At 42.5% G+C, this 22347-nt stretch overlaps 1 protein-coding gene and 1 pseudogene across 3 annotated transcripts; both read right to left on the reverse strand.

Annotated features, from left to right (window-relative positions):
• Positions 1-119: 119 nt before the first annotated feature.
• Positions 120-9481, reverse strand: BZW1 (basic leucine zipper and W2 domains 1). Of its 3 annotated transcripts, none has more exons than XM_040562456.1 (12): positions 9333-9481; positions 8864-8934; positions 6872-7048; positions 5089-5183; positions 4772-4837; positions 4386-4521; positions 3776-3885; positions 3489-3659; positions 3053-3199; positions 2566-2704; positions 1648-1770; positions 120-1401 (listed from the first exon to the last, which is right to left on the reverse strand). In XM_040562456.1, exons 1-12 carry the CDS (start codon positions 9464-9466, stop codon positions 1370-1372), a joined length of 1401 nt encoding a protein of 466 aa, XP_040418390.1. In that variant the 5' UTR covers positions 9467-9481; the 3' UTR covers positions 120-1369. The 3 variants fall into 3 exon arrangements, with proteins under 3 accessions (XP_040418390.1, XP_040418391.1, XP_040418392.1); XM_040562457.1 differs by having other exon boundaries at positions 9329-9467; XM_040562458.1 differs by lacking the exons at positions 8864-8934; positions 9333-9481 and having other exon boundaries at positions 5178-5183; positions 6872-6949.
• Positions 9482-14752: 5271 nt separating this feature from the next.
• LOC121072173 overlaps positions 14753-22347 on the reverse strand; it is a 37385-nt pseudogene continuing 29790 nt past the window's right edge.

Consider the following 22347-nt stretch of genomic DNA (forward strand, 5'->3'; position numbering starts at 1 on the left):
GTTCCTGGAATCATAGAACACCGAGGGAGAGGGGACAGTTCAAATCGTTTTACTGTTTTGTGTAGCTGATGTTTTTGGGGGGTGGGAGGGCTAAGAACAGAGACAACCCTCTCCATTAAGTTTAAGGATGGCTTTTATTTGTTTTTTAAAAAAACTGAAGTTACAAGTTAAGGAAGATCACTTTAGTACTGAACAGATTGCACTGTCATCACCATTTCTTTTTTTACTTTAATAGGTGTACTCTGCTTATAAGTATTTCAGTTAATGCTGATTTTTTTAGTTTACAACAGTGTATACTTAGCCTTTACCAGATCTTTCCTGAATTATGAGCTGTCCTGAGAATTGCCCTTAAGAAGTCAGACCAAGTTTTGGTAAGCAAATGATCTTAACGTGTCAACTGCCAGCATAAAATAACCTCATTCTGGGGGCAGGGGTGCAGGGATAGGATTTTGTTCATCTTACCTTGCAGCAGTTGTACGTGTAACAAGGCACGCCCTTGCCCCAGCACTGTTAGCAGCTTCAGCCAGCACTCCAGAAAAATCTTTGGCAGCTGCATTCAGGACAGCACTGTTTGCTTGTACTTGCAGAGAAGTTGCAAAGAGACTGACAAGTGCAAGAGCCCTAGAATTGATGCCCAGGTATAAGACAGCCTGACAAGCTGTGCTGCCCCTCAGGAACTTAGGCCACCAGCTATGCCAGCAGGCTCAGAGATGCCACTCTTCATACCCCACCATAGTTACAAGAGTTCACCACTAGAAGTTTCTATGCTGTAGAATACTGAGCGCCCAGAAGCAGGGCAGCTGCCTTTCCCAGTAGCTGGAGTAGAACATTACTTTATGCTGGAAGTATAGTAAAAGAGCTGACAAAGTCCTTGAGGAGATGGACAATCAAGGGTTATTTGAAGCATGTAGTATGGATTAAAGTATCACACCAAGTTACCACACAAGCCACAGCCTCTTCACATCAGAGGCTTCTTACATTTTAATTTGCAAACAGAACTGCCATAAATCTCGTTTACCAAATCATGTCTACTCAAATGCAGATAGATAGAAAATCCAAGGGGTAAAATGGATTTCATTGTGGAAGGCCTTAAATTACATTATTACAGTAGAAAATACAGGAGGTAGAATATAACTGAAAGGACAAATGCAGGTTAGAGTCAAATCTGTAACTCCTGTAAGCTACTTAAAACATGGTTTTAAAAACTAAACCCAGTATTTCAATGACTATAGAAAACAGTTAAAATAAATTTGCCATGAGCCCTTATATCATGCTTGATACAGGGAGGTAGGATGTAAGAATCAGAAGGACATGAGACACGACGGTTATCTACAGCTCCTGTTTGCTTTACTGAGGACAGTGTCACAGGTCAGTCACCCTCTTCAGCTTCAGACTCCGACTCTGCAACAGAGAGAGGACCTCAACAGGCTGCCCCCAGGTCAGCTCCTCCCCAGTCACCTGTTGAGGCCCCTGCATCCTGCACAACAGCTGCCAAACCACAGTGACTGCACCAGGGAGCTTTTCTAGCCAAGAGTGGGGACACTCCTCCCAGAGGATCGATCAGTTAGCACCCCCACCCCACAAAACAAAGCACTCTTACACCTAGCATCCCAAAATGAAGAGGAAGAGTTTGTGAGGTTTGGTTACCTTCTTCAGCATTCTTGAGCCATTCAACAAACTTTTTCATTTGCTCTAGAAACACGCTCTTTCCTTTTGCAAGATGCGCATCTTTATACCACTTCAGGATGGGTTCTTCACTCAGAACTTCAGCTGTAAGATGTACAAGAGTACTGATCGCCAAATAACAGTTATCGAGAACCCCTAACTGGCAATCTTTGATGCCTCCCCTAGAAATTCCACCAACACGCGTTCCTTGGGCACAGCTGGACATACTTGTGCTAGGAGAACCTCCTGTTTTAAAATTCTGAGAACCATGCATTTCAGCTAGGTTGCTGTTCTCAGCGTTGCATCTAGCTATTTGAGATTCCATATGCAGGAAAACTTCACTCAACAGCTAAGAACGCGTATTTTTTTTTTAAAGTCCAAAGGACACCACAGGAACTGTTTTTAATTGTTTTACATTTTACAGATACAATATAATCAGTTTAACAAGTTTCCTCCTGTTCTGTGGTGTTCTACAAGTACACAAGCATGTTTCTGAGTAATACCTTCTTAACAGCCATTTAACAGAGGCCCTATAGCACCCCAGAACACCTTGGTGGTCTTAGTCTCTGGCCATTTATGGTCTGTTCAGACAGAGAACTAGGAATAACACACAACTACAATCCTTCCATAAGTTCTAAATGCCAAAGAGTCTTAAAATCCAAGTTCAGCTTTGGTCTAGTACACATCCTTCTTATCTAGAGGAGTACTCCCCATGTGCCAAAGACTGAAGCACCTACCTTTGCATTTTAGAGCTCCATGTTTGCAAACTGACAGTAGAAAATTCTTCAGCTAATGAAAAGCAGTGTCATAGCACTGATCTTCCCTAAAAGCCTTACCAGGATGGAACCATTCTGCAATCCAGGCTTAAAAAAAAAAAGCAAGAATCTCACAGGGAGTTACCTTTATAGAACAGCACCACTATTTTCTGGAAGGCCTTCATGAAATGAATGTTGTCATAACAATACTCCTGAATCTTCAACAGAAGAGTCAGCTCTGACTGACCTTGGGTAGTAAAGGCAGCAAGTAGAGGACTGTATTGCTGTAACAGGAATAACAAATTGGCACACACACACATAACATTCCTTAGCATCTATCGCCTGGCTAGACTGGTTTCACTCAGTTTTTATCAGCCACTGCTTAAAAATTGACAACCCACATACCGGGGAAGCAATTCCCACCCACTTCCCAGGAGCATTCCTGCAGAAGTCATACTGTTTATACCTCAACAACTAGGACTACAACTCTACAGCTGCAAGGGAAAAAATTCCTCATCTAATGCTGTCTCTGAATTACGGTATTTGTAGGATTCAACTCACTTTAAGTGAAGCTTAAAAGGAAGCCCACGCCCTACCCAACAGATGCAAAAGCCCATGCTTGGTTACAATACCTTCAAGTGCTTAATGGCTTGCTCTGCTACCAGCTCCTCCTTTTTGTTCCACTCCACAGTGCTCATTACACTTGACCAGATTATGGCTATCACAGTCTGTTCTGAGATGTTGTTTTTCTTCATCTCCTCTTTTATGTACAAGATTATCTGCCAGACAAAATAGTCACCATGTAGGTCACATATGACACTAAGCTAAATTAAAACTTGGGTTCAGAAGCCTTCAGTGCAGCCAGATTCAGGACATTAAGGAAAACTACAGAACTAAACCACCCTGGTACTAATTGTAATGGCTAGTGGGAACTAGGTATCTAAGCTCAGTATTTAATTAGGCATATATCCTCTTCAGATTGGTATTAAATGCCATTGCATTTCACATAATTTGAGCTAAATTCCTACAGAAGGAAATCACATGTGCACCTTGCCTACAAATACTTACATCCTTGAATGGATCTCCCCGTGACATCTGTTCCTGAAGTTCTTTCTGCAGTTCCTTCCGAGCTCCTATGGTTTGCTGGTTCCGAACGTACTCGGAAAGTTCTTTCAGTCCTGCTTCAGTGAAGTACTTGGAGAAGTGTTCAACACTTTGTTTGTTGGCTGGGAAGAGCTCCTGAAAACAAAGTTTACAACAACTCTTTCAAAAGAGAAACTTGTCAAGTACTTTACTGGTAAATGCTATTTACCAAACTGGCCTCAGAGCACATCAGTAGTTTTAGGGATACTCACCATCAGTCTGTTATCCATGTTTACTTTACGAAGACTGACAGCCACTGCATTAATATCTTTCTCATTTATCCACGACTTGAACAGCTTGACTGCAAAAGCTGCAGAAACACCTGTGCGACACAAACAGTAGTAGTAGTATTGAAATTTAAAACTAAAAGGGACCGAGTACAGGGCATCTACATTGTCACACCCCAGCTCAAAGCAGCAGCAGTTGTGCTCAGAGGTAGCCCTTGCCCAGTCTGCAATACCTCTGTCCAAGGACACCACAGCTGCCAGCCTGCTGGACTTCTCTCACAATTGAGCATTGTAAAGGCTTCCCTGTACTAAGCTCAACTCTCCTTGCTGCAGTTTAGGAAGGAGCCTATTTTTCTATATTTTTTTTTTTTCTATATTTTTCTATATTTTTTTTTTCTATTTTTCTATAGTCTCAGCAAGACCTTCCAGACTGTGAGCTAACATGTTTACCTTTGCTAATTCTGAAGTAAATCTATCACCAGATGAAGTTAGTGAGCTGCAGGAGTGTTATTGTCATCATAATTTCCACCTACTTATACTTTACGTTCTGTCTCCCATGATCCTTCCCCTAACAGAAGGGCTGGACAACACTTACCTTCTTTTACCAAATTCTCATTATAAAGACTGTTGAGAATCGATGCGTTAAGTGTCCCATTGGCTAGCAGAATACCCGTCAACATGGCCAGTTTGTTCCGCTCAGACTCTGAGAACCCTTTCAGGAACAGCAGCAACTGCAAGAGGAAGAAGAACTGCTACCTCCAGGCTAGACGCTTACTTTTGTTTCAGTCAAGCTACTCAACCAGCATCAGTGCTAGTACACTGGCAGCCTTCTCCACTAGTCATACAAGCTTGTTGTTATTCTGTCAACAACAAGATTCTGTCCTATTTTAATAATCTGTTGTATATTATAATTCTGCATAGAATGATTAACTAGCAGAATTTAAAGGCTTTTCTTTCTGCCAATAAGGAACTACTCCATACCTTTTTGACTTCATCTTCAAAGCCTTTCTCCAGGTACTTGTAACGCCTGATTAGCTTGTTAAAAACCTGAAAAGAGATCGTGTGTCTGAATTGCTCTGAATTATCATTTAGTTAGAATTAAAAATCAAGCTCAGTACAGTTGGTTTGAACTCTTTTAGAGCAGTTTAGCTTAGAAGAGTGCCATTTTACCAGGCACAAAGGCACAAGGCTTCTAAAAGCTATAAATTTTTATTTTACCTGAACTTTCAACTACACAAACAGCTCATTTTTTGACTACTGAACAGTTTAACTTAAAATGTACTGATTTCAGAACTAACCTGAGCAAATGCTTGCATGGTTTCTAGGTCTTCTTGTGCTGCAAATACACAGACATCTGTGCGTGTCATGTCATCTGCCAGGGTACCACCTGGGGCTAAAGAAGGGTTTCAGTATTAGTGGTACAACTCCCTGGTAAGAATTCAAATACCTGTAATATGCAAAATGCGTTGTCCTTTCATGATGAATGGAACCAGATCACTGGAGAAACAACCCCCACATTTCCATCTGCTCTACTGCTATAAGTGCACTGAACTCCAAATCAGTAGCTTAGATATGAATATATAAATATTCCAACCTCCTACTGCTAAATGGATTGCCAACACATCTTGTTTAAGGCCAGACAAGTTAATATGACCATACAGGCTCTTCTTCTCTTAAAGGAAAACACTAAAGCTGCTTATTCCTGGCAAATTTTTAGCATCTTCTGCGATAATGCTGGTTTCTATGTCAGTGTCCACACAATAACCAAGTAAGTCACAACAGTTTCTCATGCAGCCAGCTCTTCTAACATAAGGAAAAGAGTCTCTTGCCAAAACGAACATCACACAGTAACTTCAGTCTACATAACACAGTTCCAATACATGACATTCAGATAAGCCGGTGTACTTCATGAAGTTAAACCATTTTGAAAGCCTTGTTTTTCAGCATTTGTTTGAGCTAGCCACCTAACAGTTCTCATCAGTGGGAAGACCACCTGCACATGCAGCAAAGATGTTCTCCCAAAAACTCCACTGCAGAACTGCCATGCAGTCTGGCTGTAGCCCAGAATCAGTTATTTCCTTTTTGTCCCCTCTGCATTTAGGTCATTTGAATTCTATTTCTGTTATATTACAGAAAGTCTTCTGCAACTGCCAAATTTCTCATTTAAGTCCTTTCCCCTTCCCTGAATTATGGCATAACAAATGCTACAATCTGAAACGTACTTTTTCAGGCTAGGCAGACAACATAACTCTTCACACCCTGTATTCTACATGGTTCTCTGCCATTTGAATCCCTTCTCACTGAAGAGCAGGAAAGTAAGAAACAAATGGTCTAATAGTCTAAATCTAGAAGTACTGCATCTTTCTTAGCACTTTTCAACTCATTAAGCTTCATTTACTTCTTACCTGGTGGGTCAGCATCCCTTCTACTCTTTACACCAAAATACAGATATGAGTTTACAACACCGTTAGTCATCACATTTCACTTCCTCAGTTTGTGTTTTCTGCCAACTTAGCTACCACCTCATTTCGCACTCTTACTAGAAGAGCTTAAGCCCTCCCCTCACAATTGCCAACAACACAATTTAGAACAGCACTTCCAAAACTAAGCACATCTGATAATTCCGTAAACAATACTTTCCAGAGTAACAGGGCACGGTGCACAAAACACAGGATCATGTCAGAATCTTCCAGGGCAACACCACTGGCTTTGCAACCACAGAAGAGGCATTTGAACCTAGCATTCACCCATTTTTCATTAGCAGAAATGAACTCTTACACAAAGTTCCACTCTCAGCCAATATACTTTCCTTTAAACCAAGTTTTTATAGTCTATGCTTTCAAGGATGCAAACTAATTCAAGCAAAAGCATGGTACAGTATACAGAGTGCTTCTACAATAATCAGACTGCTTAGTTAGGCCCTAACATAGTCACATGGTTTCCCACAGATAACTCAAACCCTGATCTACATATTCAACAAGCTCTTTAGAAGAGGTTTTTTTACGGTGAAAGAAAACAGCAAGCTTTTATAAAAAGTAAAGTAAATAAAGGCTGACAGCAGCCCCATCAAAGGGAACTTACCCAGCATTCCACCAGCCACCAGGATGTCAAAAAGTGTTTCTGCATAGCGACGATAATCAAGTTTTGCACCAGAAGCATCAAGAAACTTTGCTACTGCCTCCAAGTCAGTGCCAGTTTCAGTTAAACCTTGAATAATACAGTCCTGGAACTGGGTAGGGTCAAACCTCTCTTTTTCATCTGCAAAGACGAAGACCAAGTGTTTCCTGAACTAAAGTCGGCACACGCATTTATTTGGTATTCAAACATGAGGAGTTTGTTCTTTTATAAAAACAAAAACAAATGCAGACACTGGCAAGCCTTAAGTTAAACAGAACTGAGATCATTCCAGTCTTCTGGAACGGTATTCCAGAAGACAACAGGCATTCTTAACACTAATAGTGACTTAAGAATCTAGCCTAAAATGCATTTAAATGGCCAACACGACAGTAATAAATGTTGGTGCTTTCACTTCCCTACTCATTCAAGGGGTGGCACGAGGATATCAAAAGCTAAAACATTCCTTATTTACCTTTAACTGAATTTCTCAGTACTTTCACTAAGAAAAACAATATGAAATTATGCATTATAATTGCATGCCTAATCAGCATCTTTTTTATCATTTTAAAGCAGAATACATTTTCACATTTGAGATAAATCACTTGATTAGTAGCCTTTTCACTACAGGAACAGCTAAAATGCAACAAACGTACTCACATAACTAATAGCCTTAAAATGAGAGAGGTCTTCAGTTCTGCTAATCTCACATGGTCTAAAATTTTGGGCAGACCTCTGCGGTGCCAGGAGTTGGACTTGATGATCCTTAGAGGTCCCTTCCAACTTGGGATATTCTATGATTCTATGAATAAATTTGTCCTTAGACTATGCAAACCATGGGAAGAAAAGCTTCCAAAGAAAGAGCTCAGCTGCAAATCTTTACTAGCACACTGTCTGTAACATCTTAGCTAGTTTTGTTAGCATCTGTATGAACTATTTTGTAAGAAGCACATTAGTGTCCTTACATTCAATGCAAGTTTCAACATGTCTTTAACAGTTGGGTGAAAGTCTGAAAATACTGGATCAGTTATTTTCCAGGATAGATTTATGAAATTCGTTACTCAGAGTTGCCTGTGGTTCAATGCTTTCAAGAGACAAAAATCCAGGATGCTAGCATGTGGTCTGTCAGACCAACCAAATCCCATTCTCTCAATTCAACAGTTTTTCAGATACTTTTACTTCAACATTAAAGTAGGTTCTCCAAGCTAACGTGTACTTCTGTACCTCTTCATTACTATTTCAGTGCTCGAAGCATTCTTACCATTGTCAGTGTGAACTGTAACACTGCCTGCATACTAATAAAACATGATCAAACAGAAATTGTAAGAACTGTCCTCACTTCCTCTTTAACGTAAAACAAGTAACTAAAAAATGCCACATTACTCATTACACCTCTTCAGTCAGTAACTCTGCTTGCTCGGGTAACCATGCAAGATACAGACACATGCACTTGCATATTTCAGTTCATTTTTGTTTCTCTGTTTTTAAATCAAGTACTCTTATAGAATTAAAAGGGCAATACAACTCTTTTCCAGCAGCTAACACTGAAATTCCTCCTAGGTTACATGTTCCTTGGATGAATGCAATACCTACAACAAGCCTGTGTTGGAGTTCCCCTATGATTTTGGAGTACTGGGCGCTTACGCTTTCACGTGAAATACACTCACTATAGGTCAAGAATAACTGCTTCCTAAGCCACTGTTATGACAATGCAGCTACATTCTGAAGGGAAGGGAAGGAAAAAGTTGTGCATAGAACATTCCAGCAGCTGGAGTTGTGCACAGAACATTCCAGCAGCCGGAGTCAGTATCAAGACTCTGTTCGGTGTGGTCTCCTTTATAAGCAGCGCATAAAGGCATTGCTTGGCAAGTGACAGAACCGCCTTTTCACCGGGAGCTCTGTACCGAAGGCGGCACGCACGGCGCAGAGCCGGGGCCCGGCGGTGCGCGCCCGGCTTACCTCTTTTTCTAGTTTTGAAACGCTGGCCCGATAGCGTCGGCTTCTGCTGCTTTTGATTCATAAAAGACGCCCTGTGCGGAAGCAGAGAAAAGCCCGCCTCAGCAGCTCGCCAGCGCCCCGCGCTGCCCCGGCTCCGTCGCCCCCTCCCGGCCCGCCCCGCGCCGCCGCGCTGCCGCCCGGCCCCGCACGCGGCACCGCCGCTCCTCCCGCCCGGCCTCCATTTTCTCCCCGCCGCAGGGCCACGGCCGGGCCTGCCCCGCCTCGCCCGGCGCGCTCCGGGCCTCCCCCCCGGCGAGCCCCGCGACCAGCTCCTCGCCGCGGAGACGGCGGCCTCGCTACCGCCGCGCTGGGGGCACCGAGCGGCCCGTGCCCACCCTCTAGCCCCCCGCGATCGGCGCCACCGTTACGGCCTCGCCCGGCCGGGCCCGATGCGGCGGCGCCGCCCGCCCGCGGCCGGCTCCTCACCGACTTTAAGGCAGAGAGAAAACGCCCGAGCGGCCCGGACCGGAGCTGCGGCGAGGAGCAGCGGCGGCGGCTGGAATCCTGCGGGCGGAACCGACGCAAAAGGCGGGGGAGGGGCGCGCCCCGCCCGGGCCGGACCATGGCGCAGCGCCGCAGAGGGCGGCGGCACGGGGTCGGCCCGGGCGGGCGGCAGGGACAAGGGCCGGGGCCGCCTGCCCCCAGCGGCCGGCCCCGCGCTGCGGAGCCGCCGTCGCCTAACGCCGCCCGGCCCGCGGCACCCCCTTCCCGCTGAGCGGGGCTGCCCGCGCCCCCCCTACCCCGGCCGGCAGTAAGCGCGCCCGCTCCCCCCGCCCTCGTGATTCGCGTCACACGCAGGCAGGCGCCTGCTGCGGCCCTCTTCGCGACAGCGCGGAGAGTGGAACAGCCCAGCAGGTGGGGACCAGGCGAGCAGCGCGGGGCAGCGCCCCCTGGCGGGCGGGCAAGGCCCGGCACAGCTGCAGGACCCGGCCACTAGGGCTGGGCAGGGCGCCCCCGTACAGCGGGCAGCCCCACAGCAGCCGCGGCGCTGGAAAAGGCTACCCTGCAAAGCCGCCCTAAAAAAAACGGCAGTAGGCCGGCGGCAGCGGGGCAGCCGCTGTCCTAGCGCTCGACTGTTCCCGTAAAAGTTGATGGCCAGGCAAAGAGCTGTTTATTTGCCCCCAGAACGTGCAGGGAGAGCTGTTTACCAGCGGTGCGACGGGTGCATTTCATAAATCTAGCAGCACTAACACGCAGTCTCTTTTCCAAGCTGCTAGAAAAGTTATGTAATTTGTTTTGGTCTTCGCTGAGGCAGGCTTTACATATTCAGCAGCAAATTGATCAAACGTGTAAAAACGGGAAGCCTGCACAATCAGGCAAACAGCAGTAATTAGAATAACTAATGAGATACCAGCACAGTAGTTAAGACATCGAGGCTGAAAATAGGGCGCTATTAATAGCACAGGGAGGGTTGTGGCAGATTCCAATATTTGTAAGATTTCACTCAGAATTACTTGAGCAGAAATGTGGCTTTTGAAAGGAAAAATATCAGTCATAGTATCTTCTTTCCCACTCACCTGATTATTCGTTAAAAGCTGTAAAGCTCCCTGCCAAGGTAAACTGACTGTGGAGGGGCTGATGTCCTATAATTGATTAAAGCTTAAAAAAATCAGACTGGTAAAACAGCTTTATACAAAGCTTATGTCAAGCCATTATTCTCGATCATCCAAATAGAGAATAGCAGGCAGAAAATCTGCTAGCCTAGACCCTATTCTCAATTTCAAATGGATTAAATATTCCAGTTTCAGATGTGACAAGCTGTTTCGTACAATTTACTCAATGCGTATATTAGAGTGATCAGAAAATCAGAAATGTTAATGATTACTGTGTTAAGTTCATGCCCAGAACTTCAGTTCTTTATCAGGATCTTGATTAACATTAGCAATAGGTGCCGTACAAATCTATATACAGTGTGTAAATATATATAAAAAGAGCAGACTATTCCAAAAGGCACACTTACACCTATGTCAATTCAATACCTGCTGCACTATTAGTTCCTAAATTTACTATTACAGTTGTCATAATTTCTTCTTTCCTCAGATCCTGATTATAATATCACCTTATAAAAAGTCCACGTATTCCAGTCTAGATAGACAAAATTATGGGTTAAAAGCTACTCACATATGACTTCAAACCAGGTTTCTGAGTTCCAGGACTGCAGGCCTTGTCTTCCTTCTTATCTTCAGTCTGTAGACCAGTCTGTCTATTAGAAGACAGCATAAACAAAACCAGTATGTTAATATAAAGTTAAAAAATCATATGCTGCTAAACACACACAGCAACACTTAACTGGAGATGTCTGCAAGACTGAATGCAGTCCAATGCTGTCCATGTTGATGCAGGACAGAAGAAGCAACTACCACTCATTTGTTTGTTCCTCAAAGTGGTGAACCAGTGAACTAACCCAGAGATCACAAGTTTCCCTCTATACCTCGCACAGCTGCCAACCTTCCACCACGTGTAACGTATAATGTTCTCCTGGCTAAAACTCTTGAACTGTTAAGCTGCCAGGCGTATAAACAGAGCAAGTCATTATGCTCTATGAAGGGAAAGTGGGATCACCTGCACAGCCATATCTTTAATTAATGTTGTTGCTAGCCCCCTTTCTTTTTTTTTTATCCCCAAAAAACATTTTCTTGGCTGTGAATCTTACATGTCTCATCTGGCCCAGCAAGGAGGCTGTCGCACCTCCCAGCTACACTGGAAATATTCAGAAGAAAGCAAGGAGATGTATCATCCTTTTGTGCTCTTACACACTAAGTGACCTTTGAAAACCATATTCTGGCATATATCTACGTTTAGGAAAACAAATAAGCATTCTTTACCTATTCATATAAGAGGTAGCAATTACACCTAAAGCCTGGAAAATAGTAATCTTGGCTTTTATCTGTGACATTCTTTCATCCAAGCAGAACTAGCTAACTTGCATTTAATCCTGTTGCTTTATCCAGTTGATTATCTTAAATTCAGGCTGTATCTCCAGCAAGGCTACTTACCTTCTGCTGTCTGTTTTTGCGGACTACAGGCATTGCACTGTCACCCAACCCAACATTCATTTATTTACACTACCCTCACAGGTAAAAACTAGGATAAAACTTGTAAAAAGCAAAATCAATATTTTGTTCATTCTACAAGACAAGTACACTCAGGGTATACAACACAGACCCCTCCAGTAGCTGGCATTAGACAGGTCTATCCATTCCCAGATCTAGATTCCCAGATTGGTGGCACCTGGACAAACAAGCCCCCAAGGCCCACGGCCCCATGCCAGTTGCTGGTACACAGACCTCCCCATGCACACTGCCATGCACACCCATGCACTATGGATTCCACTCAGGCAGCTGGTCAATCCAGCTCAATATTTGCTAGTGATAACACTGGTAGATGTACCCTTGCTCGCTCCAGTTGTTGGCACCACATGTACGCCTGTTGGTCTGATTTCAGTTTCTGGCACTTAGACCTCCAGACACACACACAGGTATGCAAAATGATGAAAGCCTCACCCAAAAAAATGCTTAGGCATGGAGTTTAATTACAGACAGACTGTGCTGATCAGGCACAGAGTACAACCAGACAAGTGTGCTGGCCTATTTACTCATATCAGCCTGTTTTACCTACTCTTCCTATGCTTGTTCCTCCCTAAACAACCTTGAGTCTCTTACCCTGCCTTTGAATCCTCCCATAATCACACCACTGTAAGTTTTGTACATACCCCCAGTGCTTTTCCCTGCGTCCCATATTAAATCCCATACTGTGTTATGCTGTAACCCTCCCAGGTCTGGGCAGTGTTCTGGACAGCCTCTCCTGCAGAGTCACCACACTGGGCATCCCTATGGCCCATGGGGGTAATAACCTCCCTGTGACAACCTCAAGAATAGCCAGGGTAGGGGCCTCCTTTCTCCAACAGGGTGTTTGGGGTTCCCCTGCCTGTCCTCATGCCTCTGGGCTCCTTGTTGGTTGTGGTGACAAGGCTTTTATCACACAACCTGAGCAAATACTCTGCAAATAGTATCTTTTAAGTATGTTTGGTACTTTGATTTTTGAAAAGACAATTTTATTTATAGATGTAGGACAAGAGTGCTACAAAGCCTCCTGAATACATCTGTTGCTATGAAATTCATTACTGCGACAGATTAATGGAAAAACACCATGCTCGTCAAGTCACACATTTTGAATGTTAAGTCCAAACACTGGCCATTCTTACCGTCAATAGGAGCCAGATTTCATCTCACACCATTTTCATTGCTATTTTTTCCTTGAAACAGAATTGGTTAAAGAACAGTGTCACAAATAGCAGGACAGTGCCCTACAAGTATGCTTTTATTGAAGACAGACATATTTATGCAAATTCCAGTTAACAGCCCAATGAAATCCCCAAAATATCACATTTTAAAATACCCTGCGTGAGATCTCATTCAGAGGTAGGATTTTCGCCTTAATATTTGCAAGTAGTTTTCACTCATTTTATCCCAAGGCACTGATTGCTTTAGTACTCATTCTAAAATGAGAGCATTTGTCTAAATTACAATTAAATGAAAAGCCAAGATGATAAATCACAGACTATGAAAATCTCATTTTAAGGACAGGAGCACAAAGACATATTAAGGACCTGACTGCAGAAACTAAAGTCTTTCAGATTATGAAATTGCAAAGCATATTGCCAGTTGAGCTTTTTTTTTTTTTTTTTAAGATGTATTGTCTCCATTTATGAAGAGAAATTAAAAGGAAAACTTTACCGACATATGCAATCCATTTTCTCATTACTTGCAATATTATTTTATTTGTAAAGGAATAAAAACTTGTACCACTACAGACTTAAATGGCGTATTTGATGCTGCGTGCAGGTTACACTCTTCTACAGTGTGCTAACTTAAGCCTGCAGTCTCACCATAAAAGTAAATGAAGTTAGCCTAGAGGTATATGTTTATGTAACTGAGAGCAGGATCTGAACTAATACAATACCTGTAGATTTTCTGCAGAGTTATGTTAGTGTTTTGGGTAAATGATATTGTTAAATGCATTACTACTATTACTTTTATTACTTTGAATTATCAAATGTGAAAACAAAATATACATTTGTATGGATACCCATCCTGGGTCAGCTCAGCCCTGCCCAGACATCTCCTTTGTTCTCTCTGAAACATCTTTACACTTGCTTCTCAATCTCCTTTCCTTATGAGGACATACTCCATCAAGATTCATGTAGCTTACCACTGCATCACTTAAAAACCGCCTTTTTAAAATGATGTATTTCAGAGTGCCAGGAACACATTGTTTGGCACAGCTGAGTTAAACAATGAGACAATAAATCTGTTTTTCATGTCAAACTGTTGTACTGTCATTGCTTCCTCTGAGCCCTACTCCCCTCCAGCTTTTTCCTCTCAGTCACCTGCTGCATGTCTGCTACACACACCTGCTTATCATTGCAATGGGCAACCCCATTTCAAAACGAAATATTTCATTTAGGTAGGTAGAGAATACCTCCTGTACCTGGTGCCCTCTCTTCCCCTACAAGTGAATGCATCAGCTGTATCCCACTTCACCATTTCACTGTACAGAAGGAGCAAAACTGTGGGTAAGGCAAAGGAGAGGAGGACTGAGCACTGACAATGCAGTGAATAGATAGCAGTGATGTTATTCCAGCTCTGAGAGAGGTCAAAATTCATAGTGTTTCAGAGAGATCTCACGGTACATAGCAGGTCTGAGATGGACTGCCAGGAAGCAAAAAGCAATACGAGACTATTAACTATGGTTACTATGGTAGTAATAACATATCATTTTCCAGAAAACATTTAGCAATATGTACTCTTAGGAACTCTGATCTACTGTAATATTGATACATTGACAGTTCTACTTCTTTCTTGCAGAAATGCTTTCAGTCAGTAAGTGGCTGAAGGAATCACCTGGTTATTTCATACTTAGAAAAGCAACATTAGCATATATATCATTGGCCCATGGCTTACCGGGTTCCAGGTTTATCTTTTGGAATCTGAAAGAAAACGTAAAGAAAACATAATTTTGCTAAGTGGAAAGAAAACTTTCTCTAATTGACAAATGCATGCTTTCTTTTCAACCATTTAAATGGCATTGCATGAACAAATCCATACTTTCTCATGTTATTAAGGGTTGTGAAATCAACCAACTTACCTGTAGTTGACTGTGGCATAGTTGTATTTCAACAGTTAATTAACATATCTCTATAGTACAGGTGAGCTCACAGCCTGAAAGTTTCAGATATCTTATAGGAGGAACTGACATATTAGGCTCCATTGTGCAACATGGTTTGATGGAACTGCATTAAATTGTAAAGGCCATGATGTCTGCAAGGAAATCCTACATTTCTGAGGGCATTTCTGGAGATAAAATATCAACTCCTTTTGACAGGATAAAAACTTGCACTTTCATTTAAACTCTAAGTGTTTGCACAACACCTAGACAACAAAGGTACTTGATTTTGATTATGACTTCTATTAATATGAGAAATTCTATCACTGTGAAAAACTTGATCAAGGGATATTGTGCACAGAAAGAAGCAAAAGTGGATGGGTATGGAATTCACAGCCCCAACCTCCAGTAATGTTGAGGTCAGGATGTCTTTAGCTAGCTGCCACTGGAAGAGAGAGGTGCCTACAGGTTTGCCTGAGCCAACTTCAGTCCCTTTTCATAAAGAAATTTTCAGCCTGTGGTAAAACACTGTTGCTCAAACTCAACTCCAAGGGCTTTTTGATTAGGTTTCCAAAGATGGTTTGATTTTTTTTTATTTTTTTATTTTTATAAAAGTGAAATATTGTACTGTATGGTACCACTTTTTAACTTGAAAACAGTACTGGAAATAGCTTTCTTGAGTACCAGAAGATTTTCAGATACCCAGAGAACATCTGAAAGTAGTTTCTGTGCAGCCCTGTGTTCCGACTTTATGCCAGAAAGGTGTCCCTCATGTTTAGCACAGGCTACAGCCTTCTGGCTCATCAGCTCTACCAAAAATAAGTTGGGTCAAAACACAGCAACACTAAATATGTTCTCAGTAGGGGAATGATTTAAGTTGAAAGATTTAATTAAAGTGTCTTGTCACAGTTTGGTCTGGTGTTTCCTATTTTCTATACCACAGAGTTCATTAGTCTAGTTCGCTTCTGACTGGACATGGATTGTGTCGGGAAAGGCTGCTAAAACCTTGCTATGTATCTGTCTGATAATTTCTCCCATGCTTTACTCCTTTCATTTTTTTTATTCTTTTTTTTTTTTTTCCTTTGACTTCTAAATAACCAGAAATTTTGGGCAAGTGACAATGTATTAAGCAACACCAGATGTATCCACTTTTAGAATGCCAAAAGGATGAGTGCAGTGGAAAACCAGTTGAAGTGGCCTAAAGCTAGTAAGTCAGTAAAAAATTTGATCATTCCCATCTTCCCCTCCTTTGTGAAGAAACTCTTTTGAATGATCATCATTGGGTTGGTCAGACAGAGGGATGAAAGTTGGCTACTACCTCAAAGTCTCACAAAAAGGAGGTACTCTCTAGCAGCTACTGTTCTGTCCTGCCAAATCCTAGTGAGAAAAGGACAAGATACAAGAACAAAAAGGTACTACTTTAGAAAGAAAGCAGAGGCAGAGTACACAGATGGCTATCCAAATAACTTCAGTGACTGTGGAGAAAATTTCCATAGACATGTACCATTGTGGGTCCTTACTTCATCTGTATGAGAAAGAAGATACTAGAAGATAAGGGTCTGTCAAAATCAGCTGGAGCTGGCATTGTATTGCTGTTCAAACTGGAGAGCTGTACAGTTCTCAAACCTACACATCAAATCTACAAAGTAATTACGGTACCTGATATAACATGCAAAATGCTTATTTTCTGCCTTAGTAAAAGCATGTAAACAGTTTGGAGTACCTAAAAGCCATTGTCCTACCTAGGCCTCATCATTTCAGTGTCCACTTCATTCCAGAAAACACAGAAGAGAGAGCATGACCCAAAGGTCAAGGTTGAGGGCTCTCATAAACCTAGCTGGAAGTAGATCGTAAAATGAGAAGAATCATTGCTAGCCTCTTTTTTTTTTTTTAATAATAATGACGACACAGAGAATGAGCTTATATGAAGGGAGGTGGACAGTTTAGGCCTGTACAGTGAATACCACTGTTACCATCTCAGTAAAGACATCATTATAGGCCATCTGAATCCGCTCAATGGTCAAGGGGCTGCTCAGTTTGAAGTCCATGGGCAGTCCTCTTTCTTTCCGTACAACAGCCACTGCATCACATCTTGCAAAAAACAATGAGCTTCCCAGAAAGAGTCCAGCCTCGCCCGTGCTCTGTTAGAAGACAGGCTCAAAAACTCTGGACAGAGTTAAACTATCACATCTCCACCATAGTTATCTGAATTACACTGAATCACATCAGCTCAGTATTTGGCAAAGTCCAGTACATCCAGATTCAACATCTTTCCTTGCATCTCTGAAAATGTTCAAATTGGAAAACCATGAAGGCTGGATTTGCCTGGTGGGAACCATTTTAAAATTCACAGTGTAGCTACACTATCAAAAAAGCTGTATGCTGGGACTACAATTGTCACATTATATAACCACGAAATAATTCATGACTTCTCACAAACTACTTTTTCTGTATCAAAGTAATCAAACTGAGGAAGAAAGCCTCTCCTAGCCCCTCTTGCTGGATGAAGTTTGTGCCATCCAAGTCTGAAAATAAATGTGTCCTTTTTCTATATGTATTTTCTTCATGTAGAAGAGGGTTTTTTTATTCATTTATATCAGGTAAGGATGTAAGCAATTGGAGTGGACTTTCTTCTGGAAATTCCCATTACTTTATCATACTTACTCTAGATTCAAAGCTGTAACAGTGGCAATTCTTGTCTTTTAGTAGCCAGAGGCCTACACACCCCTCTAATTCACCTTTAATTTTGAGGTACTTAGTTTTTGCTTTTGCTTTGAGGCTACAAACTGGGTGCCTCCTCAGAGAATAACATACCCTTAAAACACAAAGATTGGTGCTCTGCCACGGCTAATAGAAGAACTAGGCTCTCTTCCTGTAGGTTTTCTGTGAGATTCTAGAAAGTCACATAATCTCTCATTCATCTCATTGACTTCTCCACCTTTAAAAAGGATCATAGGATTTCCTCCTTCCATCCTTTCTCCTATCAGGCAGTTTAAACTCTTCTGCATGGACTCTCATTTTCAATGCATACCACAGCAGCTAGGTACAAAAAGGTTTCAATTTTGATTAGGGCTTTTAAGTGCTACTCTAAGGCCAATAAATCATGGGAAGAAAATTAGTCCAAAAACTCAGAACAACAGTGTTTCACCATTTAAGTACAATTTGTTCCATAGCTGAAACTGGAATAACTTTGGGGAAAAAAATATCTACCATACCCTACAGCCACCTAAGGTTTTGCAGCAGAAACACCTGGTGAGCTTGAAAACAGTGAGTTTGGCATGTTTACCTTGGATGAATAGATAGCAATTCAGTTGTGTGAATTTGGAAGTAAATAGACGCAGAACTGCTCAGGAATGTCACAGATGGTAGGGATTTTATATGTATCTTGGCCAAGAGTGAGCTGGGGAAATGTAGATTTCTTCTGATGTATAAAGACCAACTCCCTGAATAAAGGCCCCTTCAATCCACACAAAGAAAGAGGTATACTTTTACAAAAGTCATTTTAGTCATTTCAAAACATAAATATATATGTATAGAGAATAGGACTTTTTAAGACTACACATGACCTTTCCTTCAAAAGTAGAAGTTAGCCAACGTAGACAAAAATAGGACCAAGCTGTCCTCATCTGACTTACACAAATATTTTCATTGGCTCAAGTTCTACTCTTTCTTATTCTTGGCTAAACGCACTGTAACTAGTGCAGTTGCCTCTGATTTGCTTTGGCAAAAATGAGTTGAGTGAAATCCACTGGATTAAAGCTTATTGGTCACAGGAACACCAATGAGAGGATATTTGCCCAGGGACTACCACATAAATAGTCTACTCAGTCTAATATTTTCTTATAAAGATTTGCAGATAGCTAATTAAATTTATTTTAGATGAAAAACCTGTCAGACACAAATAGCTGATAGGTTGGCTATGAAGAGAATACCACAGGACAACCTAAAGTAGGAAGGAATAGCTAATGAGTAGCCCTCTGGGCTATCACAGTAGTGAAGTAAACACTGGTGCAAGATGAACATAGCATTTAACTGCTAAGAAAGAATGATTTGACAGATTTGGCAATCCTTGAATGTGCAAAATGAACATAAACAATTAGGCAAAGGGCAAGTATACAAGGATGAGCCTGTAGTAGGATAAATAAACAGGATAAGAAAGGCTTTTGCATTTAGGTCATATTCTTAGGAGTGTTTCTTTTGACTCTGCAAAGAAATGACATATTTTGTGCATTTCTGAGTTCAACACTACTTTCTCATTTACAAACTACTACTGAGTGAGACTGCTTTTGTCACTATTCAGTTTGTCTGCAGATGTAGCTAGTTGAATTTATAATACAAGGATATAAGAGACATGTCCATGTCCATTTTTTCCACAATATTTGAATTTCTTAATACAGCTGAAGTCAACAGTGCCCTGCAGCTAGCTAAGAGTTAGCCCTCAGTCAGCAATTCTGGGGTAGAGTAAATTGATCAGGAAAAAGTCACAAGGAGGTTCAGGGTCCTAATCCTACAAGGCATTTCCAAATGAGGTCTGTTGGATCTGTTTGTGTGCTGCATCTTATATGGCCTTGAAAAGGTTGAATGGAAACAGTTTTATACTTCCTGCAACATATTGACAAAGTGGCACCTCTGATGACAAGAGATCAAAAGATTAACAACTGTCTTTTCTTGAAATAGCCTGTAGCTGAAAGGCTGATGCTCCGCTTGTGAGCTTCACTGATCTTTAAGAGGTATATTCATTATTAAAGAAATAAAATTAAAAATTTGTTCTGATATTTTTTATCACATTTGAAGAAAAAATGAAACTTTAAAAAATCATTTAAAGAAAATAAAGGCCTAAGTGAAAGCTTTACATTTCCACGTGCCCTGGACGGGCACTTAGAAAGGGACACGTTGCAAAAGGCATTCTCTAAAGCTGGCCAGATTTACTAAGACATTGTGTTGCACTACTTGTTTTTCCACTATTTCTTTCTCTTCTCTTCCAGTTTACTTCAGGCAGGGAAGCCCCTTCCTCCCTCCAGAACAATGGCAGGTTTCACGTTACACCCATGGTTTCATCACAATTTAATAGTAAGAAAAAGAGAGAGAGATTCATCCAGTCTTCCCATTTGCCATTAGGATTGTCTCTTCAGATAGGATCTAGATGCTTCACAGAATCATAGAATCATTTAGGTTGGAGGAGACCTCCAAGATCACCAAGTCCAACCTATGACCTAACACTAACAAGTCCTCCACTAAACCATATCACTAAGTGCTACATCTAAACATCTTTTAAAGACTTCCAGGGATGGTGACTCAACCACTTCCCTGGGCGGACCATTCCAATGCCTAACAACCCTTTCGGTAAAGAAGTTCTTCCTAATATCCAACCTAAACCTCCCTGGCTCAACTTTACCCCATTCCCCCTCGTCCTATCACCAGGCACGTGGGAGAATAGACCAAACCCCACCTCGCTGCAGCCTCCTTTAAGGTACCTGTAGAGAGCGATAAGGTCGCCCCTGAGCCTCCTCTTCTCCAGGCTAAACAACCCCAGTTCCCTCAGCTGCTCCTCTTAAGACTTGTTCTCCAGACCCCTCACCAGCTTTGTTGCCCTTCTCTGGGCACGCTCCAGGGCCTCGATGTCCTTCTTGTAGCGAGGGGCCCAAAACTGAACACAGTACTCGAGGTGCGGCCTCACCAGAGCCGAGTACAGGGGGACAATCACTTCCCTAGCCCTGCTGGCCACACTGTTTCTAATGCAAGCCAGGATGCTGTTGGCCTTCTCGGCCTCCTGAGCACACTGCTGGCTCATATTCAGCCGACTATCAACCAGTACTCCCAGGTCCTTCTCTGCCAGGCAGCTTTCCAGCCACTCATCTCCCAGCCTGTAGCACTGGTTGGAGTTATTGTGCAGCAGCAGAGGAGCGCCTCCAGCTACGGGTCCCGCAGCATCTCACCCAGGTGCAGGGAGCGCAGCCCCTCCACAGCATGACTTCCTGATTTTTTCTAAACAATCCCAGATTTCTTATGCATGTTCCCACTGTCTTTGGCCGATTTCCACTTTCCCAGGTGATAAGTTGTTCCTTAGTTTCTTATTGTGCCCTTATCAATGGTGGAACACAAAAAGCAATGTAACTTTCCAAGACTCGTTTTGGAGAATCAGAAAGCAGGTATTCTTTATTAACAGCGATGGGTATGTGGGGGATAATTCTGCCGAACACGTACACCTAAGCAAGACAAGAAGTACTTATTTATGGTACAGTGATATGCATATTCATGCAATTCACAAGAAAGGGGCAGGATTTATGTTAATGGTTTCTCAGACCTAATCATCATATTGTCCCTCCTACTGTCGTAGGCACAGTAACCTCTGGTGGTCGCACTTTGGGGGCTTTCTGCTGAAGGCTCATACTTTTCTTCATCTTGTACTTCTCGCCTTTCCATTTTTGCACATGCTCAGTCATTGTTTAACTGCTTCAGCAGTTTTGATCTTTTATAAACTCAGCTAACTTAATTAAGTTCTACTTGGGGCCCCGTGTTCCTTCTTCAGCCTGGACTTTGTGGAGAGAGCTGAGTCTTCTAAGTGCAGGCCTCTGCCTGCACTTATTCCTGCATCGGTCAGCAGGGGGGGACTGAACACAGCCCTCTCCTGCTGCCCGTGCCGCAAATTGGTTTGGGGATGTCTGCTCTTGATGGGAAACAGCTGTGGGTGGCAGGTCTCCAAGTAAGACTTGGGGACGAGAAGTCATTTGGGGGATAAGACATCATGGGAATGGGAAACTGTTGGGGATGGGAGCAGCCACAAAGGTGACCTGGCCCAACTGGGAAAAAGGCTGACAGCAAAAGTCTCCTAAAAGCCTGGCAGAAGAGAATGCCTGCCAGCTGGGGAACTGGGCCTAGCAACCTGGAGTATCCTTGGAAGGCACTGCTGGCCTCCTGCAAGTGCTGCCTAAGGGTACCTAAGAACCAGAAACTTCCTGAAGATACCACCACCAAGGGCAAAAGCAAGGAACTGTAAGAGGTACAGACTGTCTGAGAAGGAGGAATTGCTCCGGGAAAGGTGCCATTCTCAGAGACTGGGAAGCAGCGGTGTCTATCAGTGCTATGTAATATAATAGACACAAAACAATTTTCCTAATCATATGCCAAGGCACATTTACATATATTCCACTTTCTGTGCTTTTTTCCTCATTACAAGCACATTTATTTACAAAAACATTCTTTAACTCTGAATCCAGGATCTTTGCAACATTATTTCTTTCAAAACACGGACTTCATCACTTAGTATTCTTATATACACA

Source organism: Cygnus olor, chromosome 6 (genome assembly GCF_009769625.2).
Source record: "Cygnus olor isolate bCygOlo1 chromosome 6, bCygOlo1.pri.v2, whole genome shotgun sequence".
In the NCBI taxonomy this organism is placed as follows: domain Eukaryota; kingdom Metazoa; phylum Chordata; class Aves; order Anseriformes; family Anatidae; genus Cygnus; species Cygnus olor.